Raw genomic sequence first — 25,728 nt, 5'->3', positions numbered from 1 at the left:
GTTACTACAGATACATTTACAGGCTTTTTATGATGAGAAAAGGCAGGCAATTCAAAGTAGTATTATAAAAATTAGAATTACAGAAAACAAGGGCAAATACTAACAATAATTGAGGACTGGCATCACTCAGGAAAACATAAATGATAATTCAAAAATAATTCCTAATTCTAAAAACATATAACAGCATTGGTTCAAAAGTTCTAAATAAGCAATGTGAAAGAGTGCACGGTATCTAGTCTGGCAGATATTACTGAAAACCAGAGCAAGCAAACAATTATTGCTTATATAAGCTTCGCATAGCTTGAAGTAGTTTTACAAATTTAGTTTGAAGCCATGGAATTTTTGGTTGGTTTGTTAGCGTTCGTCTCAGGGAGGTCAGCTCACAGCCTGTTGGTGTCGGTCCAGGGCCAAGGGGGAGAGTGGGAATGCTCTAGCTGCCCCACTGCGACCCACACGGAGGCCAACACAAGCTGTGTTTGCATTCCATGCCAGGAATGCAAAAATTACTCAACTTGCAACCTTGGTTGCTTCTCAAAGGCACATGACCATAAAACGACAGCACAGTAGCTGCAAAATATCAGAGGCATTAGCTACTTCACTAGGATCATGTCCACATCTGCAGAAGACAGTACAGCTGTGTTTCAGCTAATTTAGGCTCCTGTGCCAGAAAAAGGCTCACTTGATTTTTCCTTCACAAGCATTTTCTTAAATGTATCTGGACTCTCAAAGCTATGCCTTTCAGGATCACCTCTCTGCCCTAATAGCATTTGATAGCAGAGAGCAAACACGGGGCAATGGTCTAGTTTCATTACAGTCTGACCACAGGTGACAAAACCATTGACTCAAACATCTATCTGGAAGCTTATTAAACAACTGACGTTATTTGAAACACATGTGCATGCACACATTTTGATACAGATAATGTGCTGCACCTGTAAGTGCAGAGCCCTTAGTCCTCTGCAAGATGCCAAGCCTTTTCCTCTGAGGGGATAAGACCTCTTGGCTCCCACCAGGTTCAACAGGAACTGAATTCATTCCTTGCACAGCATCCGAGGGAGCCAGCAAACACCTAGCACGTGGTCAAAAAGGAATGTACTTTATCTATTTCTTACACTGTTTCATAAAGGAGCCCTACGCAAGGTCACATCTGACCAGTTATTATTGGCTCGGGTTTTTTTTCCTCTCTCTAGAGATCTTTGTGGAAGAGGAAAACAGTAACTGCTCTCCAAATATTCACTGCCCTCTCAGTGAAACGTCGAGTGGGCAAATTTCACAAGGAGATCAGATGGAGAACAGTCTGTCCCATACTATACCATACATAACAGACAAGCCTACAAACTGCAGTGATTATACATATAAACTGTGGTTAACTATAAAGCTCGCCGATGGTCTCCATGGATTGTGTATGCTTTCTGTGGGAGAAAAACTCAATCACTTCACCTGTTCTCCTTATCAATCTAAATGAAGAATAATCACAACAGAAACCAGGATGTTCATCATCACCTTAACAGTTCTCAAGCCCTAAGGATGTTAAACTTAAAAAATTATTTAATGTTAAGTGCTGTCAGACACAAAGTACAATCCAAGCAAAAACATGAAACAAAGTTCAAAACCAAATGAAAGCATAAAGCTTTCCTCCTCAGTATGCAAAGGTACTTCACTTCCATTTGAAACACATCATATATGTAAAAACAGAGATGTACGTAATACTTCTGCATTAGTGAAGCGGTTTATCCGTTTGCCCAAAATAATAGGAAAACAACCTAAAGTCAGAGAGACTACTTGACAAATTCCAACCCCAACAAAAATTTCTGATGCAATTAATGATGAAGTTTAAAGCAACAGCTGAAATTTTAGTTGATGATTACAACTGGCAATATATCAAGCAGAAGAGTGACAAAGGTTGCATTAGAGAACGGCTTGCACAGCCTGCCTGGAGCTCAGATAATAAAATACATATGTACAATACACCAATAATGTCACCACAGTTACACCTCGAAGCCGAACAGAATGAACTTACAATCTTGCATAAAAGTCACAAAACTCTTTGTAGAGTTTTATGTCACTGTGCCTACGTTGCAGTTTTGACACCGGTTTCTCGCCTTCGTTTCCTGCAGAATTGTGAGCATCAGGGGCGACCTTGTGTACAACCTCTTCATCCTCCGGGATGGGGTAAGGGTGAGCTCTGCGCTGGAAGTCCATCTCTCTCTAATTGCTTTCCTGGGTCTATATATTCTGCACTTATACTGCAAAGAGGCTATAGGCAAAGTCTGCAAAACAATATGCTGGAGTTCCCCTTGTTCCCAGCGAAGTGATTTACTTTCACAGCTCCGTGTCATGTAGCCGGAGCTACTCAGCACCCTGCTAGAGCTTCAAGTTAAAAGTTCAGCGGCGGGGCGGTGAGCCCGTCACGCTGTGATTTACTGACCCTGGCTGCGAGCGGAGGAGCACATTCCCCTGCCAGGCCCTCATGCAAACTCAGATGCTGGAAAGGGGCTTTGCTGCCGGCTTGTCACGGTTTAAAGCTGGGCCGGCCAGGAGAGCTGCGTTACGGGGAGCCTATGTGAGCAAACCTGTCAGCACCAAACTTGTCTACAAACTTGTCTCAGCAGCTACTTTCTGCTGAGGCGGGGTAGAGGCAGATTCGAATAATATTTTATCATGGGCAAACCAGCAGTGGAAAGCACAAAGAGAAGACTTCTGTCATTAGGTAAATATTGCTTTAATGCTACAGTATACTAATTACATTGTAAAAACGGCCTTTAATGTTCCACTTGTGTCTTCTAAGTTATATGTGCTGAATTTATCTATTGGCCATCTTTCTTCTTGTCAGCACTTCACAGAAGGTGTAGGTACAGAGAGGCCATTAACCGAACTGCCAAGTATGCTATAGTGGGCAATATACGAAGGAGGAAAAATGAAGCTTGATTTCCAGTGATGTGCTGCATTTAGAACAATTATCCAATGTAAGAACACCTACTGAAGTAATTTACCATGGGTATTAGGGAACACTGAGAGAGCAAGACCAGGAGGAAAGAATAAAATTGATCATTCCTTCACCACAGAATGCCCTCCTAATGTTGCAATGATTTCATGGCTATATTCTATGTAAAAACCTGTTGTGCACCACTTACTAGGGAAGGCAAGGTCAACTAGCTGCAGATCTGCAGCTACTAGTTACACTCCTGCAAGCTCTCCCTGATTGAAGCGCAGCGCTTGAGACAGACATAGGATACTCGGCTTCCAGCAGCTCGTAACTGCAGGCAAAGCAGGGTTTTGGGAAGCTGTCCTGAGTAACTATCTATCTATCTCTTCCGTTGAACTGACTCAGCCTTGTTAGGAATCGATTGAACTGCAAAACCACATGCACTTCGTGCTCATGACACACGGCGTCTTGGTATCCGAAGCATCTGCTAGTCTGCGAGGGGGCATGAGAAAGCAGAGGACAGGAAGGAGACGAACAGAGGGAACAAGGAGAGAAATGAGGACTAGAAGATGACACCAGATATGACAGAAAGCCCAGTCAAGGCTACTACTTCTTAATATGCCTTCACCTTCCTAGGACCTACTGCAGAGGGTCTGGTTTATGACCGTTTTGGGCCAAATCTCTCCCCACGAGTTGGGATAGCTCGCTCAGTAAGCGTACAGCAGCACACACACTGCTCTCCGTGCAGGCCTGGGCTTGCACGTAGCCATCTTCCTGCAGCCTGGCCAACATAGCACTACGTTTCTGCTGCTGCCAAATTTGTGGGATGGGTTTGGTCAGGTCTCTTTTCTTCACCTCCCCTCAGCAGGAAGCAACCTCTGGCTAAGCTATTCCCCTGCACCACAGGACATCACGGTAGGTGGGACCCAGGCAGCATGACCCTGTTAATTTACCTGTCCGTAGGTGTGATTATCAATCTTGCACCGGAGCTACCAGGAGGCACAAGTTGTAACAGGCTAAGGAGGCTGCACCCTTACCACTTAAACGGCTTGGCTGGAGCTCAAGCCCTATTTTTATCTGTCATGGAGCAAGCTCCAGATCAAGCACTGCTCAGGTTGTAGCCCTAGGCCATGATGAACTTGCCAGAGCACCGCTGCAGGAAACAGCACTGGAAGAAAAGGTTTCTGCGTCTGCTGGAGCACCAGTGATGAAAATGAGCACTGTCTGCCAACAGAGATGCAGACATAGTGATGCTGGCTCTTCTTCTGCATCCTGCTTCCCAACATCTCCTGCATAAGTCAATGCTGAGCTTCTGTGGGTATGAAGAACTTCAGGGAGACTGACTGCAATGGACTAGCCATGCTGATTCATCCACGATTAGTGCAGGTGCACCAAGCCATTAAGACAAGAACCAGCAAGTCAGTCTGTCTCTTCCCCTTATCACTGACCATCTCCTCAATTGTTTTCTTGTATTTTGTCCCAGAATGAAGGCAATTCTCCTGGGAGGCTGCTGCTGCAAATCAGAGAGCCCTGGAGAGTTTCTTTCTCCCGGCGGACTACTACAGTCCTTGCAGGAACCTGAAATCCACAGGCTACCAAGGTGGCTGGAAGCCACTTCTGCTGCCTTATGTCTTCTGTGGTCAACAGGAAAATATTTGCTTGCGCCTTTGGCTTGCTACTGTGCAGTCTTCTGCATGGCTGTAGCAAAGCAAGTAGTATAGCAAGTCAGTGCAATAAGATGTCCATCCAAAAAGCCTGGTTTAATCTTCCTAGCTTTTTTCAAGAAGCAGTCCTACAAGGTAATATATGACTCCATTTGTGCAATAAGTAGAAGCTGCCTGGTTCTCAAGGTCTATTGCCATTGCTGCTGGTGGAATTACTCCCAATTTGTTTTCCATTAAGCAAGAAAGGAGCTTGCCATGAGCTTAAAAGGGGCCTTTCTGCTACTGAAGCAAAGCACAGTTTCTACTGTGAAGGTTTCATAATCCACAAATCCAGAGCAGCTGGCCATGTTTCTCTTTTCTGTCATTTTGCTGGAGGCGTGCTGCCAAGATCTGAAATATGCTGTTAAAAATACATGGCATTTTCATTAGGGAATTCTAGGTTACTCCGAGGTGAAGCCGTCCATGGGGAGCGAGAAGCATGTACGGCGTTGTTGATTTGCAGCAGCAGCTTCCCAAGGGCATTCCCTGGGATCTGGGACAAAACCTACCAACCGGCTGTTACGGAAGCAGTGATAAGGAGAAGAAAAAAGGGAGAAGTTGAGTATTTAACTGGAAAAGGTATGTAAGAAGGAAGAAGAGAGAGAGAGGCTCCTCTGGCACACTGAGGATCTTATCAGAAGCCAAAGCTGATGGTAGGAAAGGTGCTAAAGGAAACAGCAGAAGAGGGGAGGGGAAGTGTCCCGCTGTGGCTACGGAGAAGGGCTTCAGAAAACAACAGCAAAAATAGCCGCACTGCTTTATCATCGCTGATGGACGACTGCCGCCCCGCTCACACGCTGCTTTCTCTGGAGAGCTTCCAAATCCAGCTGCCCATGCTGGTGGCTGCCAGAGGCAGACAGGGACTCTTACAGAGGAGGCTCGGTGGCCGGCCAGCCCTGCTGAGCGTTTCGCTCCATGCCACAAATAGATGTGCTGAGCAGTCACGGCTCCAAACAAGGTGCTTGGCAAAAGCAGCTGCTGCTCAGCAACCTACTCATGCCGCCGTGAAATATCACTGCGTCACCGGCGCAGTCGGGAGGCCACGTGCCCCATCGGGTTATGTGGGGCAGGGGGAGATAAGTACTCACAGTGCATCCCTCCCCTTCCCACATAGGTAAGGGTGATTTCATTTTAATTATATTTAACACAGATGCTATGCAACAGTCCTCACATGCAAAATACAGAACAACTAGAACAGAAGATCTGCTGCAAAATATGTGTAGACTTGCAGTGCCCTGTGCTGATTTCTTCACCAACCTTTTAAAGCACTAATTGACCTTTTGCATCCTTTTTTATTGAAATTAAAAACACTCTTGGGTTCTGGTTGCTGCAATTGTTTACCTCTTAAGCAATAAAATACTTTCCGTGTTAAGCTGGTCTCCTAAAGGCACTTTGAAAGAAGGTATAAATCTTTTCTATAATAAAGATGCACATTATGGGTAGGATTTTCACATGTGCCCAGCACTGCTCTGTTTCTATTAAAAAGGATGGAAAACCATCTTGAAACCACTGCAATAAAAAAACAGGTGAATTCTGAGTGCTCCTACAAGTTTCATCCTTTAGTCTTTGCCACAAAAAGCATTATTAAGCTCATGTGGTGGGAGTTTAAACAAGGCAAACAAAAAGGCAACTCTAGCTGTTTTCTATACTTCAGTATAAATTTATTCTAGTACAAACATGCCCAAAAAATGCTTTGGTCTCCGCAAACAGAGAAGGTTCACATTCCATCTCTCCATAAGGAAATGAATATAACTGGAATAAACAGGTAAGCAGCACCTTCCCACACAATGTTTTATCAGCCATACAAGCACAGTGAAAAATCAGTCTCTGACAGAATTTGTAGAAAGGGAGAGCAATCTTTAACTATAGCACTTTCCTGTTGTAAATAATATTTCAAAAAACTGTTTTATTTTCTTCCTGCTGGTTACAAACACTACCAAACAAAGCCATGGTTCGTGTAAAACAAGAAATGACTTATTCTGTATACAGATACTTGATACAGGCATCTCTTGCTCCCTCACTACTATTTTTTTAATCCTATGCAGACAGGAAAAACAAAACAACAAAAAGACGCACTATCACATATGAGAAGCTCATGAGAGCTCTAATAAGTTTGTACTGCACGACATACAGCATAGTATCGGTTATTCTTAAAATCTGCACCCTGTGTAGTTGACTGCATGTATACTTCACTAGGTTCCCCTAGTGTATATACTGTATCCAAACTCTTCCAACTCAATACATTTTAAAGATGCATTTGCACTAATGCATTTCATATAACAACATTTATATCCTCATTTCTAATTTAAAAATAATAAAAAAGGTCAGCTACTCAATATTAGGGGCTGCACATCAAATGTCTCTGAGACACTTGCTCTGAAAAGAGCCATCTTTTCAAGACCGATGAGACAAGATCAGGCCCACCAAGCTCAAAACCATCCTTCTGTTTGGACATACACACAGTGAACTTCACAACACCAAGGTCATTCAGTTCTAAAATTTGAAAGTGTTTGGTCAGAGTAATATTTATACTGGTCAAAATCAAACCACTGGAAAGTCAAGGGATGCACAATAGAGTGTGGTCAGGCAATTGCAAGGAAATTACAACTCAGTGTATGTGTGCTCCTCCTCCATTGCTTAAGAAACAGATTTAAAGTTCAAATATGTAAAAATGTCCGAGGTTGATCTTTTCATTTTCTGACATTTCAGGAAAACAGCATCCTGGCTTGTATCAGAAATAGTGTGGCCAGCAGGACGAGGGAAGTGATCATCAGGAATTAGCAGGGCTCATTCGGAGAGCTTTAAACTAGATTCGAAGGGGGATGGGGTGGTAGCTGGGCTTGCACCACTGGGGCAATGCTCTAGTGTTGAGGTAGACCAGGAGGCCCCCCATCCCCCTGGGGTGAAATCAGGGGGTGAATCTGGGATGAAATCGGTGTGCCCAGCTCGCTCCCTGAAATGCCTGTACACCAATGCACGCAGCATGGGGAATAAGCAGGAGGAGTTAGAAATCCGTGTTCGGTCGGGGGGCTATGATCTAGTGGCAATTACAGAGACTTGGTGGGACGCCTCGTATGACTGGAATGTGGTCATGGATGGCTATGTCCTGTTCAGGAAAGACAGGCCGCTAAGGAGAGGTGGTGGAGTTGCTCTTTATGTGAGTGAGCAGCTAGAATGTATTGAGTTCTGTCCAGAGGCAGATCAGGAGCGAGTTGAGAGTTTGTGGGTGCGAATTAAGGGGCAGGCTGGCAGGGGTGATACTGTTGTGGGTGTCTATTACAGGCCACCAGATCAGGATGAGGAGGGTGATGAGGCCTTCTACAGGCAGCTGAGAGCAGTCTCTCAATTACAGGGCCTGGTTGTTGTGGGGGATTTCAACTACCCTGATATTTGCTGGGAGGCCTACTCAGCCAGCCATCCCCAGTCCAGGAGGTTCCTCCAGTGCATTGATGATAACTTTCTGATGCAAATGGTGGATGAGCCAACTAGGAGAGGAGCGCTGCTGGATCTGATCCTCACTAACAAGGAGGGTCTGGTTGAAGAGGTGAAGGTTGAGGGCAGCCTTGGTTGTAGTGACCATGAGATGGTAGAGTTCAGGATCTCATGTGGCAGGAACAGAATAGCTAGCAGAATCACAACCCTGAACTTCAGGAGGGCCAACTTTGGCCTTTTCAAGCAATTGCTAGGGGAAATCCCATGGGACAGGGTACTAGAAGGTAAGGGGGCCCAAGATAGTTGGTTAGCGTTCAAGGACTGCTTCTTCCGAGCTCAAGATCAGAGCATCCCAACAGGTAGGAAGTCAAGGAAGGGTACCAGGAGACCTGCATGGTTGAACAGGGAACTGCTGGGCAAACTCAAGTGGAAGAAGAAGGTGTACAGATCGTGGAAGGAGGGGCTGGCCACTTGGGAGGAATATAAGTCTGTTGTCAGAGGATGTAGGGAGGCAACTAGGAAAGCTAAGGCCTCCTTGGAATTAAACCTTGCAAGAGAGGTCAAGGACAACAGAAAGGGCTTCTTCAAATACATTGCAGGTAAAGCCAACACTAGAGGCAATGTAGGCCCACTGATGAATGAGGTGGGGGTCCTGGAGACAGAGGATAAAAAGAAGGCGGAGTTACTGAATGCCTTCTTTGCCTCTGTCTATACTGTTGGAGGCTGTCCTGAGGAGCCCTGGACCCCTGCGGCCTCAGAAGAAGTCAGGATAGAGGAGGAATCTGTCTTGGTTGATGAGGGCTGGGTCAGGGACCAATTAAGCAACCTGGACGTCCATAAATCCATAGCCCCTGATGGGATGCACCCGCGGGTGCTGAGGGAGCTAGTGGAAGTCATTGCTAGGCCACTCTCCATCATCTTTGCTAAGTCGTGGGCAACGGGAGAGGTGCCTGAGGACTGGAGGAAAGCGAATGTCACTCCAGTCTTCAAAAAGGGCAGGAAGGAGGACCCGGGTAACTATAGAACAGTCAGCCTCACCTCCATCCCTGGAAAGGTGATGGAGCAACTTGTTCTTGGTGCTGTCTCTAGGCACATCAAGGATAGGGGGATCATTAGGGGCACTCAGCATGGCTTCACCAACGGGAAGTCTTGCTCAACCAACTTGATAGCCTTTTATGAGGATGTTACCCGGTGGATAGATGATGGTAAAGCTGTGGATGTGGTCTATCTCGATTTCAGTAAAGCGTTTGACACGGTCTCCCACAGCATCCTCACAGCTAAACTGGGGAAGTGTGGTCTGGATGATCAGGTAGTGAGGTGGATTGTAAACTGGCTGAAGGAAAGAAGCCAGAGAATAGTGGTCAGCGGGACAGAGTCCAGTTGGAGGTCTGTGTCTAGCGGAGTTCCGCAAGGGTCGGTTCTGGGACCAGTTCTATTCAATATATTCATTAATGACTTGGATGAGGGATTAGAGTGTGCTGTCAGCAAGTTCGCTGATGACACAAAACTGGGAGGAGTGGCTGAGATGCCGGAAGGCTGCGCAGCCATTCAGAGAGACCTGGACAGGCTGGAGAGTTGGGCGGGGAGAAATTTAATGAAATATAACAAGGGCAAGTGTAGAGTCCTGCATCTGGGCAAGAACAACCCCATGGATGAGTACAAGTTGGGGACAGACCTGTTGGAGAGCAGCGTAGGGGAAAGGGACCTGGGGGTCCTAGTGGACAACAGGATGACCATGAGCCAGCAGTGTGCCCTTGTGGCCAAGAAGGCCAATGGCATCCTGGGGTGTATTAGAAGGGGTGTGGTCAGCAGGTCGAGAGAGGTTCTCCTCCCCCTCTACTCTGCCCTGGTGAGGCCGCATCTGGAGTATTGTGTCCAGTTCTGGGCCCCTCAGTTCAAGAAGGACAGGGAACTGCTAGAGAGAGTCCAGCGCAGAGCCACGAAGATGATTAAGGGAGTGGAACATCTCCCTTATGAGGAGAGGCTGAGGGAGCTGGGTCTCTTTAGCTTAGAGAAGAGGAGACTGAGGGATGACCTCATTAATGTTTATAAATATGTAAAGGGCAAGTGTCAAGAGGATGGAGCCAGGCTCTTCTCAGTGACATCCCTTGACAGGACAAGGGGCAACGGGTGCAAGCTGGAGCACAGGAGGTTCCACTTAAATTTGAGGAAAAACTTCTTTACGGTGAGGGTGACTGAACACTGGAACAGGCTGCCCAGAGAGGTTGTGGAGTCTCCTTCTCTGGAGACATTCAAAACCCGCCTGGACGCGTTCCTGTGTGATATGGTCTAGGCAATCCTGCCCCGGCAGGGGGATTGGACTAGATGATCTTTCGAGGTCCCTTCCAATCCCTAACATTCTGTGATTCTGTGATTCTGTGATTCTGTGATCCCCCTGTACTCGGCACTGGTGAGGCTGCATCTCGAATACTGTGTTCAGTTTTGGGCCCCTCACTACAAGAAAGACATTGAGGTGCTGGAGAGAGTCCAAAGAACGGCAACAAAGTTGGTGAAGGATCTGGAGAACAAGTCTTTTGAGGAGAGGCTGAGGGAACTGGTGTTGTTGTCCGGAGAAAAGGAGGCTCAGGGGAGACCTTATCGCTGTCTACAACTACCTGAAAGGAGGTTGTAGTGAGGCAGGTGTTGGTCTCTTCTCCCAAGTAACAAATGATAGGACAAGAGGAAATGGCCTCAAGTTGTGCCAGGGGAGGTTTAAATTGGATATTAGGAAAAATTTCTTCATCAAAAGGGTTGTCAAGCACTGGAACAGGCTGCCCAGGGAAGTGGTGGAGTCAGCATCCCTGGAGGTATTTAAAAGACGTGTAGATGTGGTGCTTAGGGACATGGTTTAGTGGTGGACTTGGTGGAGTTAGGTTTACAGTTGGACTGTATGATCTTAAAGGTCTTTTCCAGCCTAAATGATTCTATGATACTAAAATACTGCACTACCATATTTCTTATCAGAGTAACATTTTCCTAGCACCAATATTCAGTTCATGTTATCTGTCACTGAAAACCAACAAAAATCCTTCACCAAAAACTTAGTGTAAAGGCAAATGCCAGCCTTTGCATCTGGCCCTGCTAGCTGGAACTGATGTTTTCACAAGCCAAACACTATGACCTGAGCGGCTCATCCAGGAGTTATAATTAATACCATGACTCAACATAACACCCTGGCTACCAGGAGAGACTTCTAGTATGTCCACACAGCTCCTTGTAGGGCAGAGATAACTGCAACACCAGGCTTCCCAGCTCGCAGCGACATCCTTATTATAGTAACGTCTCCACCGGAGACACCACGCTGAGGACTTGACCTTCAGCTTTACTAACCAGCGTGTCACTTCCACACACATCTCCTCTTCAGTATTACTATTAATCTACACCTCCAGCAACATAACCTCTTGAACCATTTTTCACCTTCATTAAGTTTGTTTTTCTATTCCATATGAGGAAGTGCAAAGTTTTTCATTGCCTAAATTAATTTGTTTTGGGCAGAAGTAGAATGTGGTAAAGAAAACATCTCCTCAGCTGTTGCTCTTCTCTCACACACATATTAAATCGTAATTATTAGTCACTCTAGGTTTTGGTTTCACATTTTTCTCTTCCCACGTTCACTGCAGCATCACCAACCTTTAAAACCAGCAGAGGATGGCAGACAGCTGCAGTTAACACCGCAGACTTAAATAATGGTCCTAATATTCAACAGCTGAAAGAGAATAACCAGAAGCAATTTATGTTCCTAAGAGTCAAGCATGAGTAATGTATCGACAAATAAAGTTAATACAAAATAGCATTGCTTCATTATTATGGTCTTAGCGTTTTGGGTAATACAAACTGAAGGTCTTCATCTTGTACTTTATTAGCTATTCAATACTAGTAGCAGACCTGTCGAGTAAACACAAATGAATTTCAGTAGCAGTTAGTGCAAAGCAAGACTTCCACGCATTTTCCAAACCAAAGGCTTCGGTAACTATTGCAAGGGGGTTTTTTTTAAAGTAACAGTTTCCACCCCAACAACTGACTAGTCCTGAGTGAGTAAAGCAGGAGTGGATGGTTATATTACCTATTACAAGACTTGTGTGGGAAGATGTAGAAGTTACGCCTCACAACAGCTTATTGCTGGGATTATCTGAAGGAGCGGCGCAGGCTATTTGCTTGACAGAACAGAAGCAAAGGGAAAAGGGAAGACAACAGCGTTTTATGCTTTGGATCAGAGGGGTTCAAGCCCTGCAAACCTCCTTCCCCTTTGCTACGTACCACGGAGAAATGGGTATAATTTGAGGATGAGCTTTAGAAAGGAATGTAGTTTAAAACTAAGCAATTACTTGTACACTTTGGGCAAAATTCATGACCTGGAACCTGGTAACTCATGGAGCTATCCTGAGGCTGCACTGCTACCATGTCCTTTAAAAAAAAAAAAAAAGAATATATATATAAGAATCAGCTTTTTAATAGATCAGAAATACAGCGGCTGCTTCAGTTTCTGAAGTCAGTGGGGAGAAACGTACAAAACAATAACTGAAAAGCCAAACATCAAGCAAGACAAACAGCTTTCAACGCAAACTTTCCATACCAGAATAAGACGGGGACTAGCCAGGGCAGTTTTGAGTCATGACTCTGAGTGGATAACATTTTTCCAATAGCTGCATAGAAACAGAGTTCAAAAGGTAGACTCAACTCGGGATCAAGAACTTTATGATCTATGAAGAGTGTGGCATGCATGGATTTAACATTCTGGAAAAGACAAATGCCATTTCACATCCCCTTCACCTTCGTCCGTTCACTCCTTGCTGGAACAGCTTGAATCTTTTGAATCTTTCATTTAAAAAGGTACAGCTGAGAAATGCTGCCAGGTATTGCTACCTGTGTCTGCCAATATTTTACTTCCTTTGAGGCTAATAGCTAATAGTTTTAAATTAATTTTATTCTAGCTCTATCATGGCCATTAGAGCAGATAGAAAAAGCAGAAAAGCTACAGGTAAATGTGTCACAAAAGTCATAAACCAAACCTCTCTTGTTGGAAAAAGGCTCCAAAAGATCATGAAGCTTCATCTTGTTTATATAAAGATGCATCACAGGATGATTTACAATCTGCTGACAAAGTTGAGAAGTATCATCCAAAAACACTGCTCACAGAGTGTTACATATGAAACCACCATTTCAGAATGCTACCAGGAGCTACCTAAAACCAGAAGTTTCTACAAAGCTGCAGATACAAAGATGAAAACTGAGCAATACCTAAAGCTGCTATGACAAATCAAGCACAGAAAAAATGAACACACAACACATGCACAACGGCACCAGATCATACACACGAAAACTCAAGAGCACCACTCATGTGTGGGAAATGGCCCAAGATTCCTGGGTGCGAGGGGAGACCGGAAGAGTTAACCAAAGGGAAAAACACTGAATGTCACAAACTCTGTAGGGAGTCCCTGAGCCACAGCTGGTGGCAAATTGGGATCACTACCAAGGGAAATCCCATAAAAGGCCCGCTCTTTCCTTATACCTCTCTCCACAGGCACCAGCTTTTGGCCACCATCAGAGGTAACATACTTGGCAAGCCAGGGCCGTTCCCATGTCTGGAGAGCATCATGTAAAAAGCCCATGGTCCTCTTGAGGACATCGTGTCTGTTAGCTTTGCATTTCCTAGAACAGCTCAGAGACCACAGGAAAACAAAATAAGCAGAACGGGAACCCAAACTTAACAGCCTTTAAGCTTGTTCTCCCTGATGCCTGCAAGTTGGTAGTTTTTATTAAGTGGTGACATTGACACAATTTATGTCTCCTCTGCAGAATACTTCTGTGTGCAAATTCACTTCAGTGTGACAGACTGCATTCAAAGGAGAGCTTAATTACAGTGAAGAATAATGAGCAGTCACAGTACATTTTCTGTAGAGAACACCTTTGATGAGGGGCTATCAAAACACATGAAAGCAAAAGCAAAAAAAGAGAAACCTACAACGTATCTTTAGCCAGCTAGTCCTGTAAGAAAGAGCAACGAAAATCCTAATTGCTGTAATCATTGAAGCTTAACAATTTACTGAAATCATAGATTATTACAATGAGGCAAGCGTAACAGGAACAGTGTTATGCAAGCAGCTACCTCCGGTCATTTGGAGTCACGGGAGGTGACAGTCAGGGTGAGCAAGTCAAACAAAATTGCTCAGGAGTTGTTATGCAATGCAGGAGACAAGGGGTGAGAGAAAAGGCAAGAAGAAAGGGTGTGTTCCTCATGTTATTTTAATCCCTAGAGCAATGAAAAGTAAAGCACAAATGAAAAGTAAAGCCTCTAGTCATTTGGATACCTCTAACCAAGGCTCAACGCAAATCCTAAGTACTGCAATATTAAAATATAACCATGAAGCACATTTTTGCTGGCTTGAAGTTACTATAACTAATAATAGTAATTCAGTGTTACGTTTACATGGACAAATCCTCTCTTCAATTAGAGCACCTAGCAGATGAGCCAAAGTGTTTTTTAATGAAGAGTTCCCAAGCATCTGATTCAAATGAGTATTTCTAGGTCCCAACTCTCTACTATTCCAGCAGAGTTTCTAACCACAACAGATGAAGAAGTGTAATTTTTTTTGTGGCTTAACATTTATTTTCAAGGTCTTCCTGGTTTAATAAATTAGCCTCTTTTTTTACCAATGTATTGAATAATTACTGCTTTACCTGCTGACACTGGCATTGGGAGCAAGTGAAACATCTACATACAGAAAGCATCTATATAAATATTAACATTTATGATACTATTACGGAATGTTACCAGTGGAAATCAAATTTAGGAATGCTTCCAGGTGCAGACAGATCTTTTCTTTCTGCCTTCCCCTGCCTTCAGTATCCCGAGGCATCTGAAAGCCCAACAAGGTCCCTGCTTCCCCAGTCTCCAACCAGCGTCTTCTTCTCGCCCTCCTAGGAAGAGCAGGAGGTCTTGAGGGAGGACGTGCGGCTGGAAACAGCTGTATACCTTGGCTGGCTGCTACACATGGGTTTTTGATGGCAGGCTGAGGAGATTTGTGACCTTGCACAACTCCCAAATGCCGTATCTCATAACGACAGGGAGGCACTCAGCCCTACCACACTGCCGATGCTTTGGGGATTTTATTAATTTGTTTCTTTTTATACCCGCCTACAAGCTTTGCAGTGCAGAACCTATCCCCCCAAGGCTCAGTGGGACGTAAGAATGTGCTTATGCCTCCTATTTCATCTGTGAGGGAGTCTTTGTGCATGAAATTTTGGGGCACATCCACATGCCTTCCAGCCTGAAGTCAGTGTGCAGGGGCAGGTGGGAGCCTGAATGGACCGAGAAGATTGCCTGCACCTACTCACACAGATGTACCCATCAGCTTCAGCAGCAGAATGCAAAGGGAAGGCAGATACTTTAAAGCTATTAATGTGGAAAACATCTATGGTGCTTTCTGCACAGGAGAAAAGAGCAGTGAACTACCTGAGTAACTGACAGCCAGCCACTGAAGCTTGCCAATGATTATTTGTGGCAAATGCTGAAATTTACTGTTTGGTAAAAACTTGAGATGAAGCTCTTCAAAAGTTGTTTACATTTTTAATTGCATTTGATCCCACATGAACTTAAAAAGAGAGCTATGGACAACACTTTGATCAATTCACTTTAAGTGTAATTGTCAAAAAAAAAAAAAAAGAGAATTGCCCCTCCTTTTCCCAGTACCTTGTATTGAGCTTCGGAAATCAGTAGTATCAAATTTTTTAGAAGAATCATTCTATTTTTACAAAGGCCATGGGATGAGAAGGGGAAAGAGAGAAAATAGCAAGCACACTGCTACTGTTAAGTGACTCCTAATGATTAATCATAAATGTATGCGTACAATTTCCTTTGCATCCTGTTTGCTGAGAAAAGCAAGAAAGAATAGCTCAGCATACAGTCAGAATTTTTTACATGCCATTTCTAAAGACAAGGCAAGACAAGATTTATCAGAGATGTCATGTTTTTCCACCAAATCAATACAGCTGGAAAAGAACAAGTCTTCCCCTCCATTCCGAAAAGCAGGTTTCTCAGGCTGCATTTAGTTCAATGACTGTTGCATCTGTGGCAGAAGGGGGAGATGAAGGTGCCGGGCAGGCCCCCGCACTTTGAACTCTGCACCTCGGGAGCATCCTGTGTACTTAAGGTCTACGGATTGGGGAGCCTAGCTCAAGCAGGGGAAGGGAAAACTGCATTCAGCATCTCTACCCCAGCTGAGGTCTAAACCAAGCACATACTTGTACTGTGCAAGCTCAAGAAACGGATGAGCTATCCAGACCACCTTTTACATGGGATGGGCAGGCTCCAGCTCCCTATAAGGTCAGTAAAGCACCAGTAACATCTATACTAGCAGATTAAAAGGTTCCCAGAGAGGTTATGAGGTTTGTTAAGTGATACATGGAGTGGGAGAGGTAGAAACAGAAGCTGAATTTCCCATTTCCATCAATGTGCTGTGCTGTCAGGACAAGGGCTGGGACTCCTTCCACCTCACCACAGCTGAGGGGATAACCTGGGCATGGGTTATGCCTGGAGGAGGTGGGGTGGAATAGACGAGAGAGGCTCTCTGGGAGGGCAACTCACTCCATCCTAGGATAGGTTTCTAAAACAAGGGGGTGAATCCTACTCTCCCATCCCTGTCCCAATCTCAGTTGAGCTTAGGGCTTGTCATTTATGGCTGTGGGTGGCTTCCCTTGAAATGGCCTTGCTCTCCTCAAATGGATAGACTGTGGTGGTCCTCCCCAGCCCTCTCACGTCCTCACCACTGCCAGTGGGACAGCTCATCTGCTCCACCACCACACTGTACCACCTGCAACATCGAGGCAGCTGGGGCACATTTTGAGCTAGCGATGAGCACCAGGCTGTAAACTGCAGCAGAGCAGCTGCTGTGATGCAAGGCATCAAACCCCTTCCGCAGCACAATGAGGAATCACAGCGACCAGGTGGGCAAAATGAGCAAAACCATGCACTAAAGTAAGCTCTGCTGCTTGTGAATCAGGCCCTGCAGATAACCACAGCTGTGTGAAATGAGTTCCCCTCAAGACGACCTGGCACCTACTTGCTAGAGCAAGAGGCGTTTGAAGAGATGCTGTTAAATTTAAACATTTATTTAGGAGCTTCTACTGTAAATGGAAATCTGTCAGGCTACGAAACTTAATGGAAAGAGACAAACTATATTCCTGTGGTCTTTCCTGCAAAATACTGAGGGAGATGTGCGTAGAGACTGACTCATCATAAACTGAATAGCAGGTCTGGAAGACAATGATGGGGGTCAAACCTCTGGCTGAAGTGACATCAGTGGACACAGATGCAGAAGCTAAAGCTCGCCTTCCTGTTGTGGAGCTCAGAGTCCCACAGCACACGACCTATCATGAAGTTATGTCAACATAGGAAATTAATTTTATACTGTAAAGATAATTGTTTCAAGAAATTTTGATTCCTGGAAAATGAAATGTATGCGATACACTATATGATAAACATACGCTCTGTACACTTTAGGAGTTCCAGTACGCTGCTTCACAGTGCCCTAACTGTTAGTAATCTCAGGTGTTTCACGTACAAATCACACTGACGTTCCCAGGAAAGAGCAAAGGCAGAATTTCAGCACCAATCCCCCTCCAGCTGCTTTGCAGTGCTGACACTGCCAGCACTTGGCTAGACCTCCACCGCAGTTTGTGGGGACACAAGCCCCCATCCTACCGAGCAGCATCCAGCTCCTGCCGCGATGGCCGGACCAGGAGCCGCAATCTCAGTGGGGCTTGTTGCTGCAGCGGCGCAGAGGCAGCCCAAGGCACCCCACACCCAGGGTGAAGGGGTGTGAATGGCTGTCTGAAGGGTTACTTAGTGCTGTTTTGTGCCTTACCAGAGGAATGTCCCAGCCTGGATCCCAGGGAACTGCTACCAAAGGTGACACAGACCTCAAAAAGGGCAGGAGAGAGAAATCTCATACCAGGGTAAGGTGTAAAAGGCTGTAAAAGGAAAACTGGCAGATACCATGTACGACTTCAGCAAAGGGTGATTTCCTTTTTTTTTTTTTAAATACAGAAATTCTCACAGGATACCCTGAGGACATTGGCATCTCGAATACATTTTGGCCCAGGATTAGAAAAACACAATACTTGAACGGAGAAAGCAGCCCTCAGTGAACTGCTCCTCGAGGGCTGATATTATTTAACACGTGTGGATTAATATGTATGTAAAATGAAATACAAAGGCACTGGAACAAAGAACTGGAGAGAGAAACTACGGGAGGGCATTGCAAAGCCATGGAGGATGGCAAACTATATTTAGCAGACATGAAAGAAACCTCTTGTCTTTCTTGTGGACTCCAGATACTCTGAAAATATTTGCGAAGGACAGGCATCTAAGTGTCACCGGGGAGAGCATGTGAAAAAAGCTAAAGGTTTCCCGTTTTAGAAAATGAAAGAACTTTTTCTCTTCATTCCCAATTGCTCTTTGCCCTGTTGTTATGTCATTATTTTGTATTTACAATGCCGTAGCCTTTTGTCATGGACAATGCAGTAAAAATGACAAATAAGGCTGCCTGGCAACACACTGAAATATCACAAAATGGGTTAGGAAGGAGCAAGGTTTGGTTTGAATAAGAATGAGCTTAAGCTATTAGCAAATGTAAGAGAAGCTCTGTCTTTAGGCACAGGTTGTCCCCCTGCTCTAGGAGCATCATCTGACCTCGCTCTATTCACCTTCTTGTATCTCTACTACCCTGCTGTAAGCTGATTCATAAGTCCTCTGATTTGCTATTTCCTCCGCTTGGATTTTATTCCTTAAGACTGATCCCTGTTTCACATATTTCTCGTCTTTAACCGAAAGAGGCTCAGGAAAGGATCAAAACACCTGGATTTATACCGGGACAGACAACCGCCTTCCCCCCACCCAGCCCACAAAGGGCCTCATTCCCATGTGCTTGTAAATAAGAGAAACAACACCACAACTGTAGAGAGGTAGCACTCCTTTTTATGTATATCCTTTAAAAAGCAGCTTCCTCTTCCCTAACAAGAAGCATTCTTCCTCATTGCTAGTTTTGTATAAAAGAAATTAAACATTAAAAAAGTCAAGAACCTCTGCACATCTCTACTAAATCTGGTTATTCTTCCATCTATAGCCATATGAGTATAACATATACTGCTAGTGCTATTAGAAATCCATCTAGGAAATCAATTCAGAATTAATACTATAAATAGATACCAAGCACATATATCAGACCTGTGAGTTAACACATTCCTAGAACTGATCCGATATTTCTGGTATCTCATAGTAAACAATCTCAGTGGGTTACAATCACACATTTTGCCACAATAAGATTTAATTAAGGTGCTTAGTTATAACAAAAAGGTAAATCCCCCAAATCTGAATACCCATCCTTCTAAAATTGCTAACTCAGGTAATGAAAGGTCAGTAACAAAAACCCTTTAATTACACAGCACTCCAATCCCATGCACAACCACCAACAATGAAAAAGAATCTAAAAATACAACCAAAAACAGGCATTAGGAGATAGGAAGCGCTTCCTCTCCACCAAGGCTTTTGTTAGCATTTACACACGGATCCTTTTCTGAGGAGCCTGAAGCGGGAACAGATTGCTTTCACACCGAGCACATTTAGAAAAAACCCTTTGCATTTTTACTTTTTTTTTTCCTGGTGTCTGCACTTACTGAGGTTACAAACAATTCTTTAATCTCCCTGCTCCAAACAGAGGCTTTTTTGAAAATTCGCTGTTACTCTTTCAGAAGGCACGTAGCATCAGGAAGATAACCCCGGACATTAAATGGCTTTCCGATTTTTGGTCACCCTTCCTGGGTAAGGTCAGGCTAAGTGGTCCTGCTGCATTCTTTTGTCTAAAGCCCTTTCCACAACAAAGAACCCCCCATGAGGAAAGCCAGAGCCCAGGAGCAGCCCCAGCCCCTCTGAAACAAAACCAGCCCAGCGGAGGGGCTGCGCTAGGACCCCTGAGAAGCAGCACAACCCACAGCACCCGGGTGACCCAAAACTGACTTCAAACCAGACCGAGCAAAGTTGTCAGGCTGTGGAAAGTTATTTACTTGCAAGCGCTGGCTATCAGAAGGGATCCAGAAGCAACCACCGGGTAACATCTGCCCTTCCCAGAGCCAGGGAAGGGAGTCGCAGCATCGCCAAAACCCGCAAGGTCACTGTATGGCTCCTGTTATCCTTCCTTTGGGGTTTTTTCCGTAGTGCTTCAGGACTGCTTCTCGATGCATGTGTTTTACAGTGACTTTCCAGAGCCGTGTTTGCATTTTGTCTGCTGAAACCACCGAAGCAAGCAGGGTGCCGAGAAGGACTCGGCACCCCGGCGGTACCCATCAATTCGCACTCACCTCAGCTTCTCTTCGTGTGACCCGGGCAGTCCCACGCTATCAGGGCGATCCCGTCTCCTCCTGTACAGACCTGACTGTGACAACTCTTTCAGCTGCAAGGCCGTCATATTTCTCTACCTGGAGTGTTGTTTTTTTTAAGGGGTGGGGGGGGTGGGGGGGGTGTTTTGGCTTTGGGTTGTGTTTCTCCTCCACCACCACCACCCCGCCGGCCTCTTCCAGATGTTGCTGCCGAGGAGCGCGACTGCCAAGATGCCTGGAGAGAAGAAGAGGCTGGGCGGCGTGTCGGCACACCTGCGCCCGCCCGAGCGAGCGACCAACCTCTGCAGGCAGGCAGGGCAGGCAGGGCAGGCAGGCGGCCGCTGCTCAGCTTCCTGTTTCTCATAGGTACACACCCTCCCGAAGGGCACCCCGTTTCCTTCATCACACCTAAGGGATGTCTGCGATGACGAGCTCACCGGCTCCCCTCCAGCTTTCTTCAGACTCTCGCTGCCCCGAGAGGAGCGAGCGGCTCTCCCAGAGCCCGCTGCAATTAGCTAAAAAACTCCGGGGCTGCAACGAGCTATTAACTCTTTCCCGCTATAACTGATGACAAACAGAAAGTCATTAGCGCTGTGAAAATTCAGAGTGACTCCTGCACGTGAGCAAACTCTGACAGGGAGATTAACGCAGCAAAGCGCGCAGCAAAGTGACTTCAGGAACCAGCATTAAAACGCTCGTTTGGAAACACAATAGCACCGGGCTTATCAGATGTTGCTCTTTTCCACACAGCTTGAAAATCATAAGAAAACCACAATGTATTTTTCTTCCTACTCTCAGCTATCAAAACATAACCGCCGTAACTATTTGTCACATGTCGCAGCGATGGAGTGTCCTGTGTAATCGTAAAACAGGAATGAAAGTGCTTACGGTTTCCTGTAAGACAGGAAGGTGACTAGCAGGGATTTGCAAGCTCTGCGTCTCGTCTCACTTAGTAACTTTTTAGTAATAAACCCCTTCATTTCAACTTAAAAAGAGGCTTCAAAAAAGCTTACTACTTTTTAAAATATTTTTACAACTTCTTTTACATTATCCTTGGCCACTATAAACAAAAACTTTAATTCAGAGTTTTTACTTCTATGTTGAGAGTTTGCGGGGATGTGTGTTTTTCAAATGAACTTGCATTTAATAAAAGACAAGAAATCCAACAATTTGCAAGGACTGTTTTGACTACGATAGAAAACAAGTTCTATGTGGTATTCATAGTTCATTATGAAAGTGTTTATTTTGTAGAGGAATACATACAAGAGAGCATTTGTGAATGCCTGTAACAGAGAAAAGCGTAATATATGTAATACTGGCTATGTCACTTGACACCAGTTTTGTCAGGATTACCAGACTGAACACAAGCACAGTAATTTTATGTAATACTATCAACGTGCTTCAGTCTGGAATGTCATCAACATATAATATAAAACATCACACAATGGAAGAATAACAGAAATTATTTTGGAAAAGAAATCACAAAACATGCCAAATAGATAATGGTTGGAGAAATTCAAAGTGATTTATATGATGTCAGAAGGATGCACACACTGAAATGTCAACAAGAGCTATACATCTGAGCTCCTGTCCTCAGAAAAGAAAATGGGCACGATATTTGCCTAAACACGCTGCATTCCAGTTTCAAACAAAGTATTTAAAATTGTTTCTCAATACGCAGCAGGATAAGCTTAAACATAATTAAATGCCAATTCCCTGCAGTCCGTCAATCAGCGATTCAATGAAAAGTTAATGCTGTTACAAGCGGAGGTTAAGGACAGCAGACAACAGATGTTCATGGCACAGCAGCTTTTATACATTACCAACAGTTTTTAATGTGCTTTAAATATCAGTGTACCAATGATTTATCTTGGTCCAAACAATCATTTTTAGATAATAATAATAATCTAAAAGGTGAAGACAGAGTAGCTTTTTTGCTGTGAAAAAGCTCTTTGCAACCAATGAAACTAAACTATTACCTACAAATTTGTTCATGAGATTTCATTCACTACAGTAGCAGTCTCTTCAGTGTATACTGAATACTTTTTTATTAATCATGACACAAGTCTATCAAAAACTAAAGGACAGCTCTTCACCCACTTTGCTGCAAGTTGCGTTAGTGTGAAGCCCATAGCATTAAAATCCATGTTTATCCGCACAAACAGCCGCTGTGCTTGGACAGCCTTTGGGACGTCTTTTACTCAAATGTATTTAGAAATTGCAGCTGCACCAAAGTGGTATTATTAAAATTTAAAAATCGACGCCACCAGACAGAGCACATAAATGGAAGGAATACAAGAAGTCCAGACACAAAAAAGAGTTATTCGTTATAGAGAATAAATCCACCTCAATATAAAGGAGGGCAAGATGGTTAGGTTTTTTTTAAATAGACTTGAGAGTCAGCTCCAAAGCATCATTATTTCACAGGCTTCTTCAGTAAACTCCAAGAGGGGTCTAAGTTGATTTAGAAAAGACTTTCTTGGAGGACTTGAGGACAAGCTAAAAGCTTTCTACACAAAGAAATCCAAACTGGACTCCTTTTCTGCCCTTTCTCCCCAGCAATCCTCACAAGAGATGAAGGCTCAAATCTTAAATTAAACAGCCGAACCTTAAGTTCTCAGTATCAAATACATGCTGTATGTGCGTTTTATAGAGAGATGTTGGAGAATGCAAATGACATTTCTCCACCAACTTGCCTAAAGGTTGCCAGAAAGCAACTCGGATGGACCTCGCTCTGCAGGAAGAAGAACTTCCCCAGCGAGTGCCTCCTGCTCCCCACACCCCCTTTTACCTTCCAGCCCCTATCTGCTGTTTATAATTCCTTTTTTTAAGAGATTACATTCTTCTCGCGTGGGACGGGGCCACTTGGACTTTTCACATTCCGTCAGAATTTTTGAGGTCTGGCCAAGTTACCACGGCTTTTCTTGTTACTGGTAACTCGCAGCCTCCTTTTATGTCCCGCACTTTGAAGGTTCACTCTTCATTTTCCACTGCATGCCTCTTAACTCATGCAACCGACCTTCCTCCTGCCCCCAGAAAAGGCTAACATTGCTACTGCAATCTGATGGATAAGCATGGTATTATCAGTATTTTATTAGAGGAAAATATTCACCTATGTTGAAGCAGCAAAAGGTGGGACCTAGACAGAAATTACGCAGTCCATTCATTCCAGGCAATAAATAACATTTTATTATGTGGGACAAGGCTCGTGCTTGAGTTTTCATTGCAGTTCTACAAAGCATTTATCTTCATATACCAGGCCTGAAGTGCTCTCTCTTAAATTTCTGTGAAAGTACTGTTGTTCTGGTGACTGTCGGTATTCAGCAGAATTTTGCAATTTAAAAATCTTTTAAGACAGACAGGTTACGTCTGGTTACTTTTCACTATGTTCAAAGGGATGTGAACAGTAATCCATGATGCTGGAAACCATGTTGTTGAATTTAGGAATAACAAAAAAAGGCCAAGTACTTCAAATTCAGTACATTTCTTCATGAGTCCGTATTTACAGAGAATGCATGTTAACTATAGAAGCTAAAAAAGACAGTTTTAGCTCTCTCATTCCACACAGAGAAGCCTTTATCAATGTGATTAACCTTTCTTCTCCTCCAGTGGCACATTCTTGTTTTGTTTTTTTTTTGAAACTTCGAAGAAACACCAAATTTCAATTAAATAGAAGATTTTCAAAGCAATAGAAAAAGCTGTTTTCAGGGCAGCACAAACAGTCAAAAAAAATATAATCGGAAAAGAGTTATAAGAACAGTGTAGGGGCGCCTGTAGCATGCAAACAGTTAAAAGGTGGCTGCGGTGGGGGAGCACATTTCTCCATCCCCCATCGCTCACCCAGCTTATCACTGGGATGAGTCTCCAGAGGAAGGTGTCCAAGAGCGTTTGTTTTCTACTATTTCTTGCAAGGTCTGGAAGAAAAACACTCTTTACAGCCAAGGAAAAGGTTTGTACAGCGGCAGGAATGCACAGGACTCACTGGAGCAAGTGAAAGAAGGTGGAAATAACCCTTCCAGCAGTTTTGCAAGAACCCCAGAAGCGCCCAACTGATGTGCCGACCGCAAATGAAGCTTTACACCTCTCTGAATTAGGCTGCTGTGGCCAGTCCCCACGGATGGATCTGCGTGTGAAGGAACAGTGTGCTGCGCCTTGGGTCCCTGCTAGGGCAGGCGGTGATAAAAGTAAATGAGCAGAGAGAAATCAAGCCACAAATCTAAGGACGCAAACCTTGGAAAAAAAAAATTTCAAAGCTTCACCGGAGCCTAAACTGTTGATTCAAGGAGTTAAATAATTAACTAATTACATGTTTCCTTCCTTGTCTAATGTGATTCCAGCATCTGTTCTGATGTTTCTTTCCCTGTTCCACTTAGCGATCAATCAATCCCGAAGCATGCGTATTTAATCCGCGGATTAAGACTAAGTACTGAGGCACTTGCACTATCTACCTGAAGCTGCAAAGCAGTGCTACAGATTTGTGTCCATGCTCCAGCTGACGAAGCATGTTTGCTGCAATTTAACAGTAGTTGCTGGGTTTTTTTAAACCTCTTCTACAGATGCATACAACGAAAAGTAAAAAAACTACATTACGGTGTGCTCAACACCCTTCGGAGCAGCGACGTGCTCAACCCACTAAAGTCCTTTGGGATTTAAGGGGGCAGAGGGAAGGCAGAGGGGCTGCTGCGGTGAGCATGGGGGTCCCTCCTCGCCCTGCCAGTGCCAAAGGCCTCTCCACCTCCACTGCAGGTGGCCCATGAGGTTTCGGTGGGGCAAAGCAGAGTTCCCTTCTATAATTCCAATTATTCTATTCCAATAATAATAAAAAAATATAAAAGCAAGCATAGGAAAATCTTCTGTCTACCCAAAGGCAGAGCAAGGTCTTTTGGCTGCCTCCTCCAAGCTCTCTGCACGTGCTGCCCCATAAATTCCCACAACTCAGAAAAAAAACCCTACAGAAGGCGTGTTTTTCTCCAGCAAGCGGACTCGTGCTTAGGCTGAGCTTTACAATACCCCCCTCTACTGGGAAAATGCTGCCTTAGTTCTCAGTGCCAGTATTTCTCTCTACAGCCAGAGGGAGGTACGGATTAACCCATACACGCTTTATCAGACCAGGGCCAAGCTGAGAGCAGAGAGGAATGACAGACCAGCGGCTGAAGATGCAGGTTAGCATTATAGCTAGAAATGTATGCTGTTAATCAGCGGATGATCAATGCATGAGTAGGTGTGCAAAGAAGAAACCATGTGACACAGCATGAATCAGTTTTGTCCTGCTGTTTGTACATAAGCCTCTTTAAA

The 25,728-nt window shown here is 44.4% G+C and overlaps 1 protein-coding gene across 4 annotated transcripts in view; it reads right to left on the bottom strand.

Moving 5' to 3' along the window:
- LIMS1 (LIM zinc finger domain containing 1) overlaps positions 1–25,728 on the bottom strand; it is an 84,243-nt gene that overhangs the window by 18,309 nt on the left and 40,206 nt on the right. For 2 of the 4 annotated variants that reach the window (XM_068418356.1, XM_068418349.1), the window contains exon 1: positions 2,021–2,369. The exons of 1 other annotated variant lie outside the window; for it this stretch is intronic. In XM_068418356.1, coding sequence (XP_068274457.1) covers positions 2,021–2,202 — 182 coding nt within the window. In that variant the 5' untranslated portion in view covers positions 2,203–2,369. Of the gene's footprint in view, positions 1–2,020; positions 2,370–25,728 lie in introns of those variants that run through there. One more of the 4 variants, XM_068418341.1, reaches the window with a different exon arrangement.

The sequence above is a fragment of the Nyctibius grandis genome, chromosome 2, assembly GCF_013368605.1.
Source record: "Nyctibius grandis isolate bNycGra1 chromosome 2, bNycGra1.pri, whole genome shotgun sequence".
Classification (NCBI taxonomy): Eukaryota; Metazoa; Chordata; class Aves; order Nyctibiiformes; family Nyctibiidae; genus Nyctibius; species Nyctibius grandis.
The sequence above is the reverse complement of the archived record's forward strand: the minus strand, read 5'-3'. Positions and strand labels throughout refer to the sequence as shown.